At 42.6% G+C, this 20,175-nt stretch overlaps 1 protein-coding gene across 1 annotated transcript in view; it reads right to left on the reverse strand.

Moving 5' to 3' along the window:
- stau2 (staufen double-stranded RNA binding protein 2) overlaps positions 1 to 20,175 on the reverse strand; it is an 87,321-nt gene that overhangs the window by 55,300 nt on the left and 11,846 nt on the right. The window contains exons 6-8 of the mRNA XM_054766357.1: positions 9,618 to 9,777; positions 7,585 to 7,692; positions 817 to 1,029 (exon numbers count right to left, since the gene is read on the reverse strand). Of these exons, the coding sequence (XP_054622332.1) occupies positions 817 to 1,029; positions 7,585 to 7,692; positions 9,618 to 9,777 (481 nt within the window). The remainder of the gene's footprint in view (positions 1 to 816; positions 1,030 to 7,584; positions 7,693 to 9,617; positions 9,778 to 20,175) is intronic.

Consider the following 20,175-nt stretch of genomic DNA (forward strand, 5'->3'; position numbering starts at 1 on the left):
TAAACAGAAATGTCATACGGGGGCGCTGCAGTAATAGCCTCATCCTGAAGGTGCGGGGGTGTGCGTGAGCCGGAAGGTACTTCCATAGAGGAAGCGCCAGTTTTTAAAAAAAATATTTTTAGTTTTGACAGCAGCAGCACCAGCTGGAAGACAGCAAGTGAAATGCATTAAAGATATTTTTACATCTTAATTTCGCTCAGCAGTTTAATTAAAATGTGAAACATTCTACTGATTCAAGAATATCCATCCATCAATTTTCTATTCTGCTTATCCTCACTAGGGTTGTGGGAATGCTGGCTTCGGGCAAAAGGCAGGGTATACCCGGACTGGTCGCCAGCCAATCGCAGGGCAGGGCAAATACAGACAAGTATTCACGCTCACATTCAAACCTATGGACGATTTAGAGTCGCCAACTAACCTAATATGCATGTTTTCTAAATGTTTTCTCCGGAGTACCTGGAGAAAACCCACGCACGCACGGGGAGAACATGCAAACTCCACACAAGCACGCCCAATGAAGATTCGAACCCATCTCTTTCTGATCTGGCTGTGTGGCCAACATGCTAACCACTAGGCCACGGTGCGGCCAATTCAAGAATGTTTTATGTTAATGATTACGACGACAACTACAAAAACTTCCTGAGCCTTTAAAAAGGTCTTAGTCAAAATATTCTAAAATGCATTTTTTCCCTTTCTGAGAAACACCTTGCGCATAGTAGAGTAAGTAGTCGCTGCAGTCGAGTAAATAAAAGCCTGCTTCCACTATATGAGTTAATACGTTGTGTTCCGACACCTCCCCACCCGGGGCTGCGGTACCTTGAGGATGGTCTTGGTGCGTTTTTTGTAGTGTGTTTTGGGTTTCTCCACGGCCGGGATGAAGGGCAGCTTCTTCAGGTCCTGCAGAATGGACAAAGCGGCACGCTTCTTGGACAGCTTTTTGCTGTTGCCCTCGCCCTCGGCAGAGAACTCCCCCACTGTGACGCGGGTCAGGAAGCTTTTCATGTGCGGGGGTCCGCTCTCCTTCAACACCTGTCGAATCAACAGGAGTGGAAATCTGAGTTCTGCCAATAAAAACGCTGATTTTATTCCTACACAGATACACAAAACAGGTCCGAGGCTTGAGGGCCTGGTTCTTCACGGAGAAAGCTTCTGCAGAGCCACGTGAACGCGTGTTTGTGCATTTGTGTGTGTGTGTGTGTGTGTTAAGGCACCGTGTGCAGCACACTCTGCGAGCAGCTACACCAGGTGGTCTAAAACATCTGCTCTCAATGGTCACACTGCTACCCGCCCATACACTCATGTTATTCATACATGAGACACACACAGGCAGTGACGTACAAGAACACGCATTAGGAGTAACACGCTCCTCGATGACAGTCTCTAGTGATGAGGGCTCAGTTTCCTTCCTCTAGCCTCTGGTCACCTGGGAGACCTAAAACAAACACCGGCTGGCGTTAGGTCATGCTTCTGCAATCACATCTACTTCCTGTTAGGTCCGAGAGCAGGGTTTGTGTGTGTGTGAGTAGCAGGTGTGGCTCATTTAGGAAAGCACACAATAATGTATTAGGTTCCACGCAGAAGCAAAGCAGTACATGCTTAACTAATCAATATACGATGGAAAATTATTGACACAAATATGTCTGTTTTTGTACATATTTCGCATTATGTGGGAGTGGTTTATTTTTTTCATAGAGCACACGCAAAAAATGATAAACCGCTCCGTATCTTCCTCCTTCCTTCCTCCATTCCAGCACTGTGCTGTGCGCTCACGAGGCGTCGAAGCGCACTGCGGATTAGAGCTGCAACAATGAATCAATGATGAAGTATTTTGGGTTGCTTTTTTTCCTTTGAAAATGCAACTTTCTGATTTAAGCCTCTCAAATGTGATTTTTTTAAAAAATGTCATTCATAAAAGCAGACCTATTTTGTGTTTCAGGCAAAACAAGATACTCACGCTGCACATCAGCGTTGACTTTAGAAAACTGATCAATATTTTGGCCTCTTTTCTGATATGATGCTGACCACACCGCTAATCATGGTTAGCTTACCACAGGGGGAAAAGATACCTCCGTCACGCAGGCAGTCAAACATCAGCTCCTTCTCCCTTCCTCGCCCTCATCCAAGTCAGAACTCAGCCAGGATACATGTACGGGCTTACAGAAAGTCGCATATTTTTAAGTCTTGTTAAAAATGTGCCTTTTCCTCACTCGGGTGTTTAAAAAAATAAATAAATAATTCAAGCATTGCAAAAGGGCTACGGAGCCGCAGGTTGCCGACCCCTGGCCTAGGAGTTAACCAATTAATCGATTCATCAAAACAAGCTTTAGATGAATCAACTACAAATATAATCGTTATTTGCAGCCCTAAACCTTCTTCCTTCGGAGAAATATTTAATCAGTTTTCGTTCTACCCTTTTGGAGCGGCTCCATGACGAAAACAGAGGTTCCGCCGTACTGTGCTTTGACCACCGGCTGGTGTTTCAAGTCCTTAATCAGAGCACAAATGGTGGCGCACACAGTCCAAATTGTTGCAATCAAAACAAACTGCGAGCGCCTAATTTCAAATGATTAAAAACAATAAGTGGAACCATGAGCAATCTTTAGACACAACAACAGGCTCATTCCACTTCCATTAGCAGAACGGAGGGGTAATGTCCACTCAACCATAATCGCCCATGTGGTTTCGTTTCAGTTAAGAAAATAAGGCGGCAACGTTAATGGAAGACATTAAAACAACTGCTGGACTTGTTTGTCAACAAGAGAACAGCTCTGAAAGCCACAAAACTTACTTAAATCTGGCATTCAACCTCAACTGTGCAGCTTAGCTCAAATTCCAGCACATTTATGAGATAAACCCCCTTTAAAATATACTAAAATTGTATAATTGCCAAACTATGTTCATGGTGACTTATCAGTAATCCTGAATAAAGACATTTACTGCACGGAAGCATGTTGCAGAGGGGCCTTGGAGCACAATATATCAAAGCTGACAGTTTATGCAGATGTTATGTAACATTTTTTAAAATTACTTTACAGTGTGCACTTTACATTATTTATATAGGATCGAATGGTGCACCGGATTTAGCATGCAGCTTATTTCCATCTGCAGTCCTTGGGACACGGCTGTTTCGAGTACATTACACACAGAAGTGTATAAACACTTGATCAAAACTTTAAGACCAGTTGAAAAATTGCAAGAATCGACATATTGCACTGTTCCATCTTGAGGTTTAGTGTAGAGCTTCAAAATGCACAAAGAGGAAACGGGAGTGAGACAAAATGTTTTTGAGCGATTTCTTGCAAACAATTACAGTGAAAGGGGCTGTTCATCAGCTGATCAAAAGTTTAAGAGCACAGCTGTCAAAAGCCAAAATCTTGGCAAAAATGTGGATTCAATGCCATTTTCTGTCAGTTATTCACACCGTCACGTTCTCTTGATGGCAAAGGCAAAAATGCTTTCTCTCTTAACGCGGCGGGATTGCCATTGCTGCTGAGGTTGAACAGTCATTTGCAACTTCAAAAATGTGATATAGCGAGAGGGAGCGATAATCAAACCGCGATATTGTGACGGACGCCTGTATATCCCACTCTGGGCTTAATAGAACGTATGCATAGGATGCATGTGTCGGGAATATTGGCATGCGAGTCCATCAAGCTCTTGGTTCTTAGCAGCTTCCCCCTCCTCTCTCCACTTTACTTCCTCGAGCTCTCTTCCTTTATTTTTTTTTTTTCCATCTCAGGCTGCCTGAAAACATGCATAACTGTTAATCTTTTGTCAACGACCAAGACGGGAAGCCACCCAAGGAACTAAACAATTGCAACAATTCCATGAACGCATACAGTTCAGGCACAGATCAGAGAAAATATGATCCGACACCAAGATTTCTGACTAAATACCTCATAAGCTACGCAGGTACACGTGAAAAGGACGAAGGCCGTGAGAGTAGGCCAAGATAAAGGCGCTCACGTGATGACTGGTGTACGGACAAGTCCTGGTGTGTGGTAGTTTCTTGTAAGATGGGTGGTTCTTGGCGCAGCCTCCGATCCAACAAACAAGCTGTGATTTATAGACTGGTTGCTCCTTTGATGCCGACATCTGCTTGATATTGCCTGACAGGAGGATTAAATGATCCAACTGGCTCCGAGGGTGGCGGCGACCCTCGTCGTCGCAGAGGGATGGGAAAGGAGGCGCTGGCTAGCACTGACTCATTGGGAATTTCATGCCCCAGCGAGGGAAAGAATGAGATGTGAAAACATGGGTACTGCTGTGAGGGGTGGTCACCTGACAGATGACGATGTTGTCGTTTAGTGTAGGACTCCTGAAAGGGGAATTGTAGTTGGTCACTGGAGGGGTGTATCAAATTCTGATTTTCACTGCATTGCGTCGGCTCAGCTCTACTCTCCTCGCACGAGTCAACGATGGAGCAGAACGAGGACGTCCTGTATTTACACTCATGTGGCGAGGAGACTCGTTTCATTCAAGTAGACTGTGGGCGTCAAGAAAACGGTCTGCTGCAGAAGTGGACTACTGCAGCGTCCACACTACAAAAAATGGAAATCGAAGACATAACATTTGTAAATATTGGTCAAAATTGTTTTTTTTTTTTGAGTAAGTATTTTGTTCCTACCAGGCACTTTCTATGTTAGGCCAATTTGCTTCCTGGTAATAAAACCCACTGTTGATGTCACTGCAGTAACAAACTACATATGCATTTATCACCAAGTTAATTGCTTTTTGTCGTTTTTTTCATGTTGAGAAAAATATATGTATAAGAATAAACAAAAATTCCCTTCATTTAAGGGAATAAACACCATCTGAAAGCTTTTTTTGGCTCAATTTGCAAGAAAAGTTTAAATAAATATTTTATGTAACAGATTAAATTACATTATACACAGTAGTATATATTACATCATTTAAAGAAAAATTACATAATACTATAAGAAACTAATATTTTTGAAAGTATGTTCTTGAATTATATATATTTATATACAATATATTACATATGTACTGTATTATGATAATTACATTATCTTTTTACATATTTAACTTGTATTTAGTGTAAAAATGTTAAGATTCATTTTTAAAAAGTGTACGGTTACATTTAAGATGACAAATCTTGTCAGCGCAAGGAAATTTGCAGTGTCAGCAAACGTTAGTGTATGTGATAACGTTTGTAGCAGTGAATCCTCAGAAAAGACGATGACAAATCAGCTCGGTTGATGACAAGCAGCGGTGGTTTACATCAAGATATCAGCTTTTCACAATATGCCTTCTTTTTTTTGTCAAAATAAAAAGATTCAATAGAATATTTCTGTACACACTGCATGTAAATAAATGAGCACCTTTACCAATAGCAAGTAGAGTGGCCAAAGTGGTTCTGGCGCCATTTGCTATGCCCGCAACGAGAGATGTTTGATGTTAGCCCCGTGTTTTACAAGACAGAGAAAAATGGATGCTGTGTGATTGATGTGCAAAGGCACAGGCCAGTATGTGTCAGCATCCCTGGATGGCACATAGATACCTTGTCAGGCGTTTTTCATTGCAAGAATACTGACAAATCAGGAGATGGACGGGAAACCAAAGCCGGACAAAATGCACATAAAGAGACTTGAAGGATTTACTGCTCATCAGGCAACTGTAACGAGGAGCCAGGAAAAGAGAGACAGGAATGCGGCTGGGGTCTATTTCGGAGAAGGGCTACTCTCTCAGCTTCGAGATGGGAAATGGCAAAAGTGAAAGTATCCTAATTTCAGACATGGGATAATGAATCACACCAACACGGATTTAGCTGTCCTAATGTATTAATAGCGGTTCCAGGAAGAATGGCCGTGTCACAGTCTGATGAGCAAATGTGTTTTGAACCCCCCCCCCCCAAAAAAAAAGAAACGGGGGTGTGGGGTGGACAGGACAGCTTTCTGGATAACTTTCCAAAGTTGTGTAAACTCTCATTAGCACACAACATCACCAGAAAAAGTAGCGTCTCCCTCCCTTCCTCCCCTCCCCAATCCAAGTGCTTTATAACAAATACAGTACTATCACCTTGTGTTTTTTGGGGAGGGATGATGTGAGGAGGGGAAAGGAAGGATTCAAAGGCGGAAGGGAGGGGGCACAAAATAAACTGAGCCTCCCTTGTTTTTGGCACCTTCCAGTGCTGGGAAGAAGGAGAAAGGGCGATGGAGGAGAGATTACTGGATAAAGTCATCTGAGAAATGGCGAAAGCCAAGGAGAACAAACCAGGCGGGTCATGTAAGGACATCCCGCAACCTCCTCATTGGTTTTAGGAAAACTTGTGATGAGTCCAAGTCAAATACTTCCAAAACAATGAAACCTTCTAAAATCCCTGTCTTGAGCAAGGTCAGTCAGATATCTTATCCATTATGGCATGCCATCCGTCCATCCATCCATCCATTTTTTTATATCATGTTCAGGGTCACAGCTAGGGATGGGGCCGGTCCGACCCAGTATAATTCACGTATTGGAAAATGTCTATACCACTGGCGGAGTTTTCCCAATCCATTGCTTGCTGTCAGCAAGTGTAGCTAAAAGAATATCAGCAAATGTAGCCAAAAAATGAACGTAGCTGTTCACTGCAGATGTCCGCCTTGCTTGCGCCGCAAGCACACACACACACACACGTGTACATATGTACGTACATATGCATTTCTGATAAGACTCCCATTAATGTCACACGGACATGCTATGATTATCTGCTGGAGGCCTCGTCTTCAACACAAGTCTTCCACATGCTTATCACCTGATCCAAATAGCCTTGGGTGTCTACGCATGAGAGTCCGTCCATCGTCTCTGTCATTCACAGGAGGAGATCAGACGCATCGGTTAATTCCAATATTATAAATAACATTTCAGCATGAATAGTCAAGACACTTTGCCAAGAAGCCGGCTGTTCAGGTTGTGTTGATTTGTGTCTTGTGTTTTATTCGGGATCATTGTGCCTCTTGTAAGATCATTCAAACTTGCAATACAAGCCTGCGTTTGTGTCGAGTATTAGATATCATTAATATCTTTCAATGAGTCTTTTCAATGCCTGATATTTGTATTTTGGTTCACTTACCCACTCTTATTCTTGCAAATGCTTAATTTAGGCAAAAAAATACATAATGTTTGCTTAAATATGTATATGTTTTGACGAATAATAGGCCGTATTCAACCACAAAACAGCATGATTTATTCATTAATATATTTTTGAAAACCGTGAGTGAAGCTGTGAAATTGGAAGCGTGAACGGGTGGGAGGCGACTGGACTTAAAATAGCTGGACATTCATCTTACTGTAGCGGATGCAACTTATCAGCTGAGTCAATATCAGAGCCATTAGGACCACATCAATGTAGCAACTTCAGTGTCCCGGAAACTTGTTACAAGATGAGTTTCCCCAAGAATTTCCCAAAGTGCAAGTGACCACTCTAAAGCATTCTGATGATGATTCAAACCTTAAGTCTGAGTGTTCAATGTTTGCATTCCATAATACTCAGTCAGAGACGTTATCAGCATGACTGCAGCACAAACACAGGCTCCCAAGCTAACATTTTCCTAATGCATCACATCCAAGACAACTAGAGCTCACCTCAAAGTTGACAGTCAAGTTCCTCTTCAGGGCAATTTCATAAACCAGGCTGATCTCTGATTTGCTGGCGTCGGCGCCTTCCTCACTCTCTACATTTTCTTCTGGGTCCTAGCAGAGAAAAATGAAACAATCATCAATATAGCAAATATGTGCTACATGCTGATGGGAAAGAGTTTTTTGTTGATCAAATCAATAAGGACATGACGGTCAAGTGCATAGACAGGACATAGTATATCCCATCTGAAAGCCACTTAAAGGTTGAAATTCGGGATGCTCCCATCAATCAGCTACCGATCAGTATCGGTCCATTGGCGACCGGTCCAGGGTGTACCCCGCCTCTCGCCCAAAGTCAGCTGAGATAGGCTCCAGCATACCTACGACCCTAGTGAGGATGAGCGGCGTAGAAGATGGATGGATGAGATGTCTTGTCCTCAAAACACTCATACTGTCAGTGAGTCCAGCCTTATCACGGTGGTATCGCCAGTTCATTGTGGCCAATAGCACCCATATAAAAAATAGAAAAATGTACAGTTAACCCATGTGATCGGTCTGTCACTCACTCTCGGTTGATCGGTATTGATGGAGCATCCGTAGTTCAAAAGTTGGAACACTGGACTTTTCATTTGAATGCTAAGCATATCTGAGATTTGGGGATTTAAAAAAAAAAAGAAACCACGACAAACGATTTTCCAATAAATGTTGCAGTTTTTCAAATTAACTGCCCATGACTGCATCCAACCATGTGATAAAATTATACATTTAGAGGAGGTGTGCGTCAGCCAGGAGAGAAAAGAGAAGCTTGTATGTTCCCTTCTTGTGTAAACAACCCATCACACAGGAGGACCACTACAGAAACCCTCTGTTCCTAACAGACAAATTCATTTTTCATGAAAGCAACAACATAACAAGGACTCCCAGTACGAACGGCTGCAGTCTTTGCCTTTGGGCTCCAACTTACCTCGTTGTGTGACTTGATATGACGTGATTCACGCTGTGAGATCGCTTGTGAAAGAAGAGCTACAGTCACGTCATGAGATGCCGTGCCACACTGGGCAAAATACCCGTATTATGAGAGGTGAACATAAAGTACATGCACTAAACTTTGAAGATAAAACAAGATATTTGTCTATGTGTCACAAGATCTAGCAAGATTAAAATGTGACAAGATTCCTCAGTTGGGGGAAAAAAAACAAAACAAAAAAAAACAACTGCTTGTGGGCACTAGGCCTAGGATAATAAAATTAATTAATCACGGAATAAAAATGAACTCGATAATTTTGCCACCCTTAACATATTGCCATGTGCATGCATGTGTGTTTTCCTCGTCTTCCATGGAACGACATGAACGAGTGAGCCTTTTTGTCACCAGTCATACAGTCTGTTTTGGTGGGTGGAGGCGGGGCCGCTTACATACACACGGAGTGCAGAAGAGTGCAGTAGAAATTCAATGTGTAAATTGCTTTATATTGACTTTTTTTTCTATTTTTTATTTGGACTTTTCTTAAAAGTAGTGTTAAAATCTGGCCTCGTAGGCCAAATCTGGTGTATGGTCCTGTCCCATCCCTAGTCTCTAGTGTACGGTGCCACGTCCAAAGCAAAACCATGATTAATGAATTTCACACGATTAATTAATTTGAAAACTGATTACATTTTTTCATCATTTGACAGCCCTACTTAAAGCATTACCTGCCCAGCATGAAAAAATACGATGGTGAAAATGACAAACCTTGGAATGGTTGATTATATATCCCATACTTTTATGGCCAGTAATTTTTTTCCCCCCCAAGAAAAGAGATAATATAAGCCTGGTCTAGGATAGGTTTATACATGCAAACCAACAGGCTGCCAGTGCATCTGAAACATTTTCTCATATATTATTAATTTTTTATTTTAACACTGGTCACGCCACCATTCTTTCGAAGTATATTTTAGAAGCTTTTGGTGAAATTTAAAATAAAAATAATAAATGTTACATTATGTTGGTTTCATCCTGGTATGCTGCACTGCTTCAAAGCAGTTTTGTGCGTGGTCACCTGTGGCGGTCTTTCAGGGATGGGTTTATTGCGGAGGGCTTGCAAAGCCTTCATGGCAGCGTTGTGTCTGGCAGCCTGGCGAGTGCGTCCCTCCCCGATGAACTCGTGACTCCCCACAGACAGCTGCACGTAGAAGATCTTGGGAACAGGATAATGGTACCTGGAAAAAGGGGCAAAACTTGCAGACTTAAAAAAAAAAAAAACAAAACAACACACACAATTAGGAGCTGTTTGTCCCCACAATGAACCTCTTTGTTCACCTTTAAAGCCATGACAAGCACAGGAGACGCGTGAACATTATGAGAAGATTTAAAGCATTTAATAGCATTGTGAAATTAAAAGTTCATCCGCATCCACATTAGGGTCAATTACTACACAATACCCCGTCGCCCAATCACCTGACTAATCGCTTGCCGTTCTTTCCCACTTTACAGTTGCCAAACAAAGAGCAAGGACACATCTATCCTCTCCTCTTTCTTCTGGCCCTCAACATAGATTTTCTTCCCTTTCATTGGGTCCTGACAGAGTGGGACTGAGCTGTCACCGACTTGATAGAGCGGTCTGCAAGTCCATGTGGTGATACCCCCTCCTGGGTCAAGGAGGTGGGGGTGTCTGCAGAATGGACGGCAAGCAAAGAGAAAAATAGTGGGAAAGCTAACAAGAGATGGGAGGAGGAATCCAATGTTTTTAATATCCGCTTCTTATACTTCCCTGCCAGCATATACACTCAGTCATGAGAACACATAAGCCCCCATATGTGGCAGACATGCGCTACATGATTATTCTCAGAAATACATTCACATTGGAGGAATTTAAGAGTCAATCAAAACAAGCGTTCCAGGAGTATCTTCACACCGTGCAGCTCTATTTTCCCATGTACTGTATATGTTTCAACTCATTTCCAGAAGCTTAAGAACACCTGGCAACCGTCTTGTGTTGAGAGCAATGCGGACATTCCATCCAGTACTGTAGCTCACACTTATATAGCGGCTCGTGTGGTTCTTTAGAATGCAAACTGGAACAACATGGATCATTTTGTTGTACAGAGGAACCAGTTTGCCGATATAAACGTAAGCGGTTCTGTCGAAGCGAGCCATGACTCGTGACTTTGGACAAAAACATATTGGAGAAACAGGCGATAAAAGAACCCACGGCAGATTCTCCAGGATCGTTCAAATTGTGATTTCTAGTTTTGACGCCCAGTCCGCCGACCGGAACAAAAATCCACAAATGCCAACAAAGAAGAAGCCACAAAGGTATTTGCTCTGTTTGATATTTATATACTGGTTGTATACAGCCATGTGAGGAATTCATAGTAAACTTCATAAATGGTACATAGAAAAAAAATTAACAAGTTCAGACATTTCATTCAACTGTGGTTAGTGCTTTTATGACCTTGCCTTTTAAAAGAATCTGAAATCGAGAATCTCGAGAAACCGGAATCAAAAAGAGGAACTGGAATCATAATTGTTCCAATTCAAATGATGCCTAACTATTCCACATTAGGAACAGCCTCTAGTTGTCACCTCGGGTCTCAAATTCTATGGCCGACTTTGTATGTCGATGTCGACTCAAGCGTGCACGTGACTTGAAGAGCTGGATGACAGACGGGTTGTCCACATACCTCCAGCCTACGATATCGCTTCTTTCCTAACAAGAGCCTCGAAATAAACATATCTATCATTTTTCTGACCATCTCTTCACTTATTTCCTCAATCTCCGGGTGCAAGCGGACTTAGAAAAAGCATTTTGGTCCCAGAACGGCAGGAGGTTCTTAACCAGCCCAAAGCCATCCTTCTCATCCATCTGCTCTCAGCTCCTCCTGGCCACAGGAGCCTTCCCGGGGCGGCGGTCTGCCTGGCCCTCGCACGTCAAGAACGGCCCCGGGGTCTCTGAGGACGTGCCAAGTGCAACATGGGCTCTGGCCAACGGCGTCGAGCTAAGATGGGAGCAGCTGGGGCTGGAGCGCGGCGTACAGGTGCAGGGAGGAAGAGATTGAGGGATAACACGGCGGATGAAAAAGGCGAGCAAAATAGAGAACGGAAAAGGGGGATATAGAAAGGGAGGCCTGTGGGAGACCCTAATCTACAACATGGGAAAGAGGGCTTAAACCCACACGAGCGAGCCAAGAACACGGGAGAACACACATACACACAACAAAATCATGCGCACAAGAAAGGCAAGAAAATCCCATCAGTGCATGCTGGCTGGCTCTGCATGTACAGTATGTGTTATCAATTATTATTGTTATTCCTACAACAGAGGCTAGGGCACCTATAGGGAGGGTGTACAAACTGCTGAAAGGGGGAGAGAAAGAATACAAATAATAAAAACCCCACCACAGTGTTTGTGTGATGGCGTGTATGTGGTACTGTATGCAGAAGGTATAACTCACTATCTTATATTGCAGCACGTCAGCATTTAGTAGTGAGGGATTTACTGGACTTTAAAGGGCATTAGCTACCTTGCAGCCCGCAGTGTTGCCATTTCATGATACAAATGAACCGGCAATCACACACCAAACACGCTGAAAGTCTTTGATTCGTCAAACTGTCGTAATGGGAAACGAGAACTACGGCCGTTCAATTACTCCTGCAAATGACAAGGTGACATTTTGTCAGTGTGGCAAGCAAAAGTACTTTCTGTATTGGTTGCTCGTCATGAGTAATCATTTGACCACGTTGCTGAATTTGACCCCTGCAGACAGGAGTTCATGATGCCAGGTACTTAAAACCTAAAAAACCCACCACATTTGTGTGGTTCAGGGACGTACAGTATACGTGTATTTACAGCTTCATGGAGTTTGCAGGCTTGCTGCACGGCTGTAACACAATGCCAAGGTATATTTTGTTACTAGTCATGAGTTGGTTTATCGAAAGTACAGTGGAACGTACGTTTTGGTACGCCCTGGTTTGAGACGAAAATTGTTACAAATGTGTCTTGGTTATCAACGACCAAACAGGGTGCCTAACAAACTAGCCGAGTGTCCAAACGAAGGACACACGCGCTGGTAACTCAGTCTCTGCGGAATGTATAGTGGTTCTTTAATCATCTTTGTGTGTGTGTGTGTGTGTGTGTGTGTGTGTGTGATATTTGTTCACAGAACAATGAACTCAGTCTTCTTTCAAGCACTGCACCGAGTGCTGATGAGGCGTTCAAGCGCACTGCATATTTTCTGAGGCATCTGTGCATTTTTACTCAGGACGTCTGCAAAAAAAAGTTGCAAAGGTGAGAAACTATATAATAGAATTGTAATGTGAAGGTTCCTTAGTGAACACATGTTGTGGGGGAATTGTGATGTTAAATGTTCATGTCCATTTATTCATTCATTCATTTTCGATGCTGCTTGTCCTCACTAGGGTCACGGGGGTATGCCTATCCCAGCTGACTTTGGGCGAGAGGCAGGGCAGCCAATTGTAGGGCACATATAGACAAACAAACGTGCACTTCGGGTTTGCTCATCAGAGCTAGCTGATGTGCTTGCTGACATATTTAACCTGTCGCTTGCACAAGCATCTGTACCGACCTGCTTTAAGTCCACCACCATAGTGCCCGTACCCAAGAAGAGCAACGTGACCTGCTTGAATGACTATCGCCCTATAGCACTCACTCCTATTGTTATGAAGTGCTTTGAAAGAATAGTCATGACCCACATCAAAAAGAGCATCCCGGCGGCAACTGTGGACCCTCTACAGTTTGCATATCGCCAGAACCGGTCCACGGATGATGCAGTCAACACTGCCATCCACACAGCCCTTTCTCACCTACAGGGCCAGGACACATACGTCAGAATGCTATTTATAGACTATAGCTCCGCTTTTAATACAGTCAGCCCCCACAAACTCACAAATAAGCTCCTCACACTTGGCCTGTCTCCCTCCCTCTGTAACTGGGTGTTTAACTTTCTCACAGGCAGACCCCAGTCAGTCAGAGTCCACAACCGCACATCCAGCTCAAGAATTGTGAGCACTGGGACCCCACAGGGGTGTGTGCTGAGTCCACTCCTCTACACGCTCTTCACCTACGATTGCGTGGCCTCCCAGAACAACACCAGCATCATTAAATTTGCGGATGACACTACAGTCATCGGACTGATCACTGGTGGTGTTGAAACATCATACAGAAGAGAGGTGGCGGACCTCATAGCTTGGTGTCGTGATAACAATCTCCTTCTCAATACAGATAAGACTAAAGAGATGATCATCGACCCAAGAACAAGGGAAAAGGAGCCACATAGACCCCTGTTTATTGGTGAGACTGAGGTGGAGAGGGTGAAAACCTTCAAGTTCCTTGGCACACACATCAGCGAGGACCTCACCTGGTCTCACAACACCCAACAAATTCTGAAGAAGTCCCAAAGGAGACTGTACTTCCTGAGAAGACTGAGGAAATTTGGCATGTCCACCACAATCCTGAGTTGCTTCTACAGATGCACCATCGAAAGTGTCCTTACCGCCTCCATCACTGTTTGGTACGGTAACTGTACAACACGTGATAGGAAGGCACTCCAGCGGGTGATCAAGACCTCACAGAACATTGTTGGGGCAGCCCTCCCCTCACTGCAAGACATTTATACATCTAGAGTCCTACGCAGAACACACAACCTCATCAAGGACAGCACACATCCACAACACTCATTATTCACACTCCTGCCATCAGGCAGACGCTACAGGAGTTTGAAGTCCAGGACCACAAGGCTGGCAAACAGCTTTTACCCACAGGCCATCAGGCTTCTCAATGAAGCACTCAGACACGCCACACGCAACACACACTCATAGCACTTTATTTATTTATTTATTTATTTGTATTATTTACTTGCATTAATGTCTCTTCTGTTGTTGTTGCTTAATTTCTTGGTATTTATGTATATGTGTTTATGTTTCTTATGTTCTTATTCTTTCTTGTGTTTTTCTTTCTTTTCCTTGGGAGAATGAACAGAATAAGATTTTCATTGCATGGTATAACTGCTGTTTTACCATGCACATGACAATAAAACTCTCTTGAATCTTGAATCTTGAATCTTGAATCTTGAAACAACCATTCAACACTCATTCATACCCAGGTGTTAACCTCAAATGCACGCTTTTTAGAATGTGGGAGGAAAACGGAGTACCCAGAGAAAACCCATGCACGGGAGAGCATGCAAACTCAGATCTTCGAGATCTCCTGTGTGGCCAATATGCCAACCACTAGGTCACCGTGCAGCCCGATTTATCCATTTAATTTGTCATTTCTACTGTGTGTATTTCCCCATTTTTGTCATGTAAAACTGTAATTCTATCAAATCTGTTTTATGCTCATATTTTGGGGTTTTTCATTGGATTTGCATTTCTCATGGAAAAAAAACGCCTGTTTTCATAGGTTTACCGATTAATTACATGAGTAACGTACTCTGCAATTAATTAAGGAACAGCAGATAGACATTATTACCCTGTAAAATCCAACTTTGGGTTTTGTGGTTGAAAATGAGAATTATTATCCCAGAACGCTGGGGAACTCCAAATATGCTGGAGGAATGCTAAATGCAGCATAAAAGGGTGGTGCTTTGCATTACAGAGCGCATGTTGCCGTTCTTGTCTTTTGGATGAAAACATATGTATCCAAGTTGAGCATCATACACTTGGCGTGGGCAAAGAAAGAAAAACATGACACGCAGCTCTCTTTGCATCACCATTACAACGAGTGACCACACACGCAAACAGTTGGAGACTTTCACTATACAGTCGCACACAAGCATCAACACAATGCAACAGAGCCGGATGGGGGCTGCTTTGAGAGCAAAAGAGTGACAGAACTTTGTGTGGAGAGAGAAGAAAAAAGAAAAAAAATAACTTGGACAGGCTTGCTCTTCCTCCAGCTGCATTTTCTTCCAATCTCATGCCAGACATGTACTTGTTTTACCTCCCTCCTCCCCTCATACTTCATTCCCTGCGTTCATCATTAATTGCTTTTCTTCCTCTCTGTCTCACGCAACTGCTAATGCACAAATTCATAACGATGTGACGTAAAAAAAAAAAAAAAGCCAATGTAGTCAAGTAAAGACCAAACAAATGTGGCCCAGGGTTTTCTAGGACAAGGACTTGAGATAGACACCACAGCAAAGTGAGATATTAGAGCAAGGGCTTTCTCATGACATTTGCTTGGGGTGGTAACTGAAATGAAAGACTACTAAAATAAATCAGGAACCATCATCAACATTGCTTTCCCAAGAGACCATGACTGCTTTCTCATTGGGTGGGATGCGCCACTGCAAAGAGCCAGTAGTCGTGTCAGCATACAGTAACAAGTATGGTAATATGGAAATATAAGCATTTGGAGATAACGTAGTGACAAAAACATCAAATGAGTGAATAAAATTGAGTAAAATTAGCGCACTAACCCCTGCATCAAATAGCATATTCTAGAGATTTTCACGCAGCCAAACCAACAGGTGGCACCAGATGGTGTCAGAGCTTTTCCTCCCGTCACTTAAGCCACACCAGTGACTTGGAGAGATGCAGCCTCAACACAGAAACCCAAAAACAGCAAGTCAGCAAGCAGTCGAGCTTTGATGCCATTTTTACAATAATGTTGATCAATGAAGCAGATGCATGGAGTAACCTGCTACCTAAAAGGAAAGATAATAGGTCTGCTTTCATGGACGACTAAGGAAAATTAGAGCATCTGAAATCAGGATATTTACATTAAAAAAAAAGCAAATCGAATGCCAAAATAGCTGTCAATTAGATAATTGCAGCTCTACTAATTACAGCACGACGTTTCTCGTAAAAGGCGGTTCTATTCACCAAGCCAAGCCGCATATACAGTGCGTAGCAACGTATACGCCATCATTAAAGTCATTAGTGAAGGAAAGTTGAACATTACATTCCATACACGACAAGCGACTTGACCCACAAGCAGCTTTGCAAATCAAAACCAGCGCAGCGCACAAGAGCGATGCTTTGTTGCCCATTTTAATCAAGAGTGTCAGAACTGAGAGCATCCATTGTTTCTACCAGCTTGTTGTGGTTTCAATTTTGAACGTGAGATTAAAGCGTCCTTGTGCAAGTACCGTAATCAGTCTTGGGGCCCTCCTTCCACGCTTGGCTCAGGAGAAATCAGAGCCCCCCACCCCAATAAAATGACCCCAGGGCTCTCGTAACGGCTGACTAATGGTGACACATCGTGTATCACTTCCAAATATGAACATTTAACAATAGTATTACTTAGAGGGAGCTTGGTAACACAAAGATGGTTTGGTTACTAGGTTAAAAAAATAAAAATAAAAATACATGGAAGTAATAACAGCTGCTCCAATATGGTCTTTGATTATCTCACTGAAAACAAAAACGAAAATTGGGGCTGTATAATCCTTTCCAAAATAATTCCATCATGTGTATATTTATGCCACATAACTTGGAACCCAAAAAAAAAAGAAAGTATCTGAACCTCTGTGCCCTTGGAGTGCCAACTTGGCTGGATGAGAAAGAATTGGCCTGAAAGCAAACCCCGCTGTCCTCATTAAAAGTATTATATTGTGACCCGCTGTTTTATGTTCATTGTCATCAAGAGGGAAAATGAGTTCCTTTGTTTTAAATCCAAAACACACTGGCGCCATTTTCCTAATTTTACTTTTCATGCCTTCATGAGGCATTTGCAGGGACTGAGCAGAAAAAGACAGTACAATGCTAGCGCTTTGATCATATCAGTCAATACCATTTTAAAAAGGTCCCTGACATGATGAATTAACTGTTTTTATATATATATATATATATATATATATATATATATATACACACACACACATACATATACACACACACACACACACACACACACACACACACACACACACACACATAGCTCGATTTTTGAAAGCAACCGGTTAATTTGCAAAAATTACATTTATACTTCATGGCAGCAGCCATGACGAACTAGTTCTCACAGTTCAGCCTAATTCCCAGAAATGACGTCACCTGGGTGACACTTCTCAGCTAAAGCGGAGGAAACAAAGGCTTCTGGAGGTAGATCATCGACTTGGTTCAGTATATTTTTTTTTTCATCAAAATAGCAGTTGTGCGAAAATGTGTTGCTGCTGGATGTTTACAGTATCCGAGTGACACTGTAAGTATGTTTTCTTTTTCAAAAAGAGGAAGGTTTCAAACAATCCACAAAAAGCAAGTTGAGAGAATGATAGTAAGACGGACGGCAACCTCCAGTTCTTTTCTTTGCAGTGATCATTTCACTGATTACTTTTTCTAAAAGGAACACCTTTACAAGAAGCATTTCACTTGAAAGTACGGTATAAACTCATTTTGAGAAAGGATGCTATTCCTCCGGTACACAAAACAAGGAAGAATGACCTCAGCGTCATAGTTGCCACAGAACAGAGTAGGTCATGTCTTGTTCACATAATGTCTTCTAAACACTATTCCATGATAGCGACAAGGCTGCAAAGCATTATACGTTATATAAATACACCATCTTTTCACAGCAATGTTCACTGTGGGGGGCGGCAGCCACATAAAGAATTTTTGTAGTTAGAGCATGGAAAACCTATTTACGACCTAAATAAGGTTTTTAAACATTAGAACCCTCCAGACATGAAATAACATCCCTATAGTCACCTTTACACTCCTGGGTCCCAAAATAGTAGACATAAGAGAAAGACATTTTGTGTTGCTGTAAATGTGTTCCGGTGCTAGGGAGCTGAGGGAGGGGCAGACAGGAAGTGACGTCGGCGGTTCAAAGATTAGTTTTAGCGTGGTGTGGGATACCACTGCAACAGTAGGCTGTTAGGGATTATTGTGCCTATTGTGAGATCATTCAAACCTGCAATAAAAGCCTCTTCCTGTGGCGATAAAGTCTGGTGCTTGTGTCTCTCACTGAACATTACAGTAATATCACTGCCACCTAGTAACCAGTGTGTGTTTTGGAAAGCCTCTTCTGAATGCCTTATGTTTGTATTTACTTAATTTAGCAATTTTTATGCTTAAAAATGCTCAGTTTAGGCAATAAGTAGGTACAATTTACTTAAATGTGCTTTTTTTAAAAAAATACTTACAATAGGCCGTACTCAACCACGGAACAGTATGATTAGTATTTTTATGAAAAATCGTGATATTTGAAGCTGCAAAATTCGAAGTGGCGAGGGATAGAGGCACACAGCTTCTGACAACAAAATGGAGTGGTTATGTCTATGACAGTCCCTGTGTTCCCTACATCTCACACGTCAAATTTTCCACAACTGAACGTGAAAGATCAACATTCGTTTGAACTGTGAGGAGCTTCCAGCCTAAGACCACCGCATAAGAGAAGTCCCGTGTCCTGGGAAAAAGGCTACAAGTGCCACACAGAGAGGAAGTCAGCCTTGGTGTGTGACTCACGCTGTCAAACGCGCCGAGACGAAGCATTACAAAAGGATCTTCGACTGACAAGAGCTCTCTCGGCGGTTAGACGCCGTTGGATGATTTTCGCACTAAAAACAGCGAGTCAAAAGGTGGAGCGGTGCATATGACGAGTTACGCAAACATGAACATGAAACTCGATTCTGCTCGACTCAGTGGACAAGAAAGCAGAGGCGAGCCTGAAGTGATAGTGAGCCTGCAAAGCTTTCCAAATACTTGTTTGTTTTGGACGCCTGCTCTCTTAAATAAAACATCGCTTTATGAGTCTACACCCATTTGCACAATGTGGACATACTCTTTGGTCTTGCGCATCTCCTGTGGTTATTTATGTCACATGTGACGCCATGCATCTGATTTACTCATCCACGTAGACGCGTGGTGATACGTACATTTGGAGAAATGGAAGCAATAAAACACGATGCCTCTCCTGCGGGGTTTGGCAGCTGATGATGGGATGGAGAAGAGACAACATCTGTGGAATGCATGAGTGGACAAAAGAGCGCGCAGAGTCCCGACTGGGCTACAAAAAGAGCCAACAGGGCCACTGGACTGTGGATAACCAACATTATCAACTTAAGAGGGAGAAAGTGAGTGATGGGAGGAGCTGTGAGGATATCAGATACCTTCCACAAAAGAAGGAAATGTTGACTATAGACAAGTGCTTATGGGCAGATTTAGCGTTTTTAGACAGACGGTGCAGATGTCAGTGCAGACCAGCCAAGATGCATCTGGGAGCTGGTGCTCATCTGAGCCCTGCGGGTAGCACAGGGAGATTTATTTTTCAAGGATAAGGAGCTTTTCACTGCAACGTTCTCTGTATTTCTTATGCAAGAGTGTGTGGAACACACGCGCATGCTTGTCATTGATTGGACAAGGACATGACTAAAGAGATCGCAGCAATCAGCACCATTCTTTTACTTTATGACGGCTTGCCTTTCATTCAGAGACTTGAGTCTTGTTACATCTTTTTTTCTTCGCCACAATGAAACAACGGTATATATATATATATATATATATATATATATATATATATATATATATATATATATATATATATAAAAATAAAAACACAGTATATAATATATACTGCTCAAAAAAATTAACGGAACACCTAATTTGGTTATGTCAGGAACATTGTGTCAGCGTGAAGAATGAACGTCTGCTGGCTTCTC

Source organism: Dunckerocampus dactyliophorus, chromosome 21 (assembly GCF_027744805.1).
Source record: "Dunckerocampus dactyliophorus isolate RoL2022-P2 chromosome 21, RoL_Ddac_1.1, whole genome shotgun sequence".
Taxonomy (NCBI): domain Eukaryota; kingdom Metazoa; phylum Chordata; class Actinopteri; order Syngnathiformes; family Syngnathidae; genus Dunckerocampus; species Dunckerocampus dactyliophorus.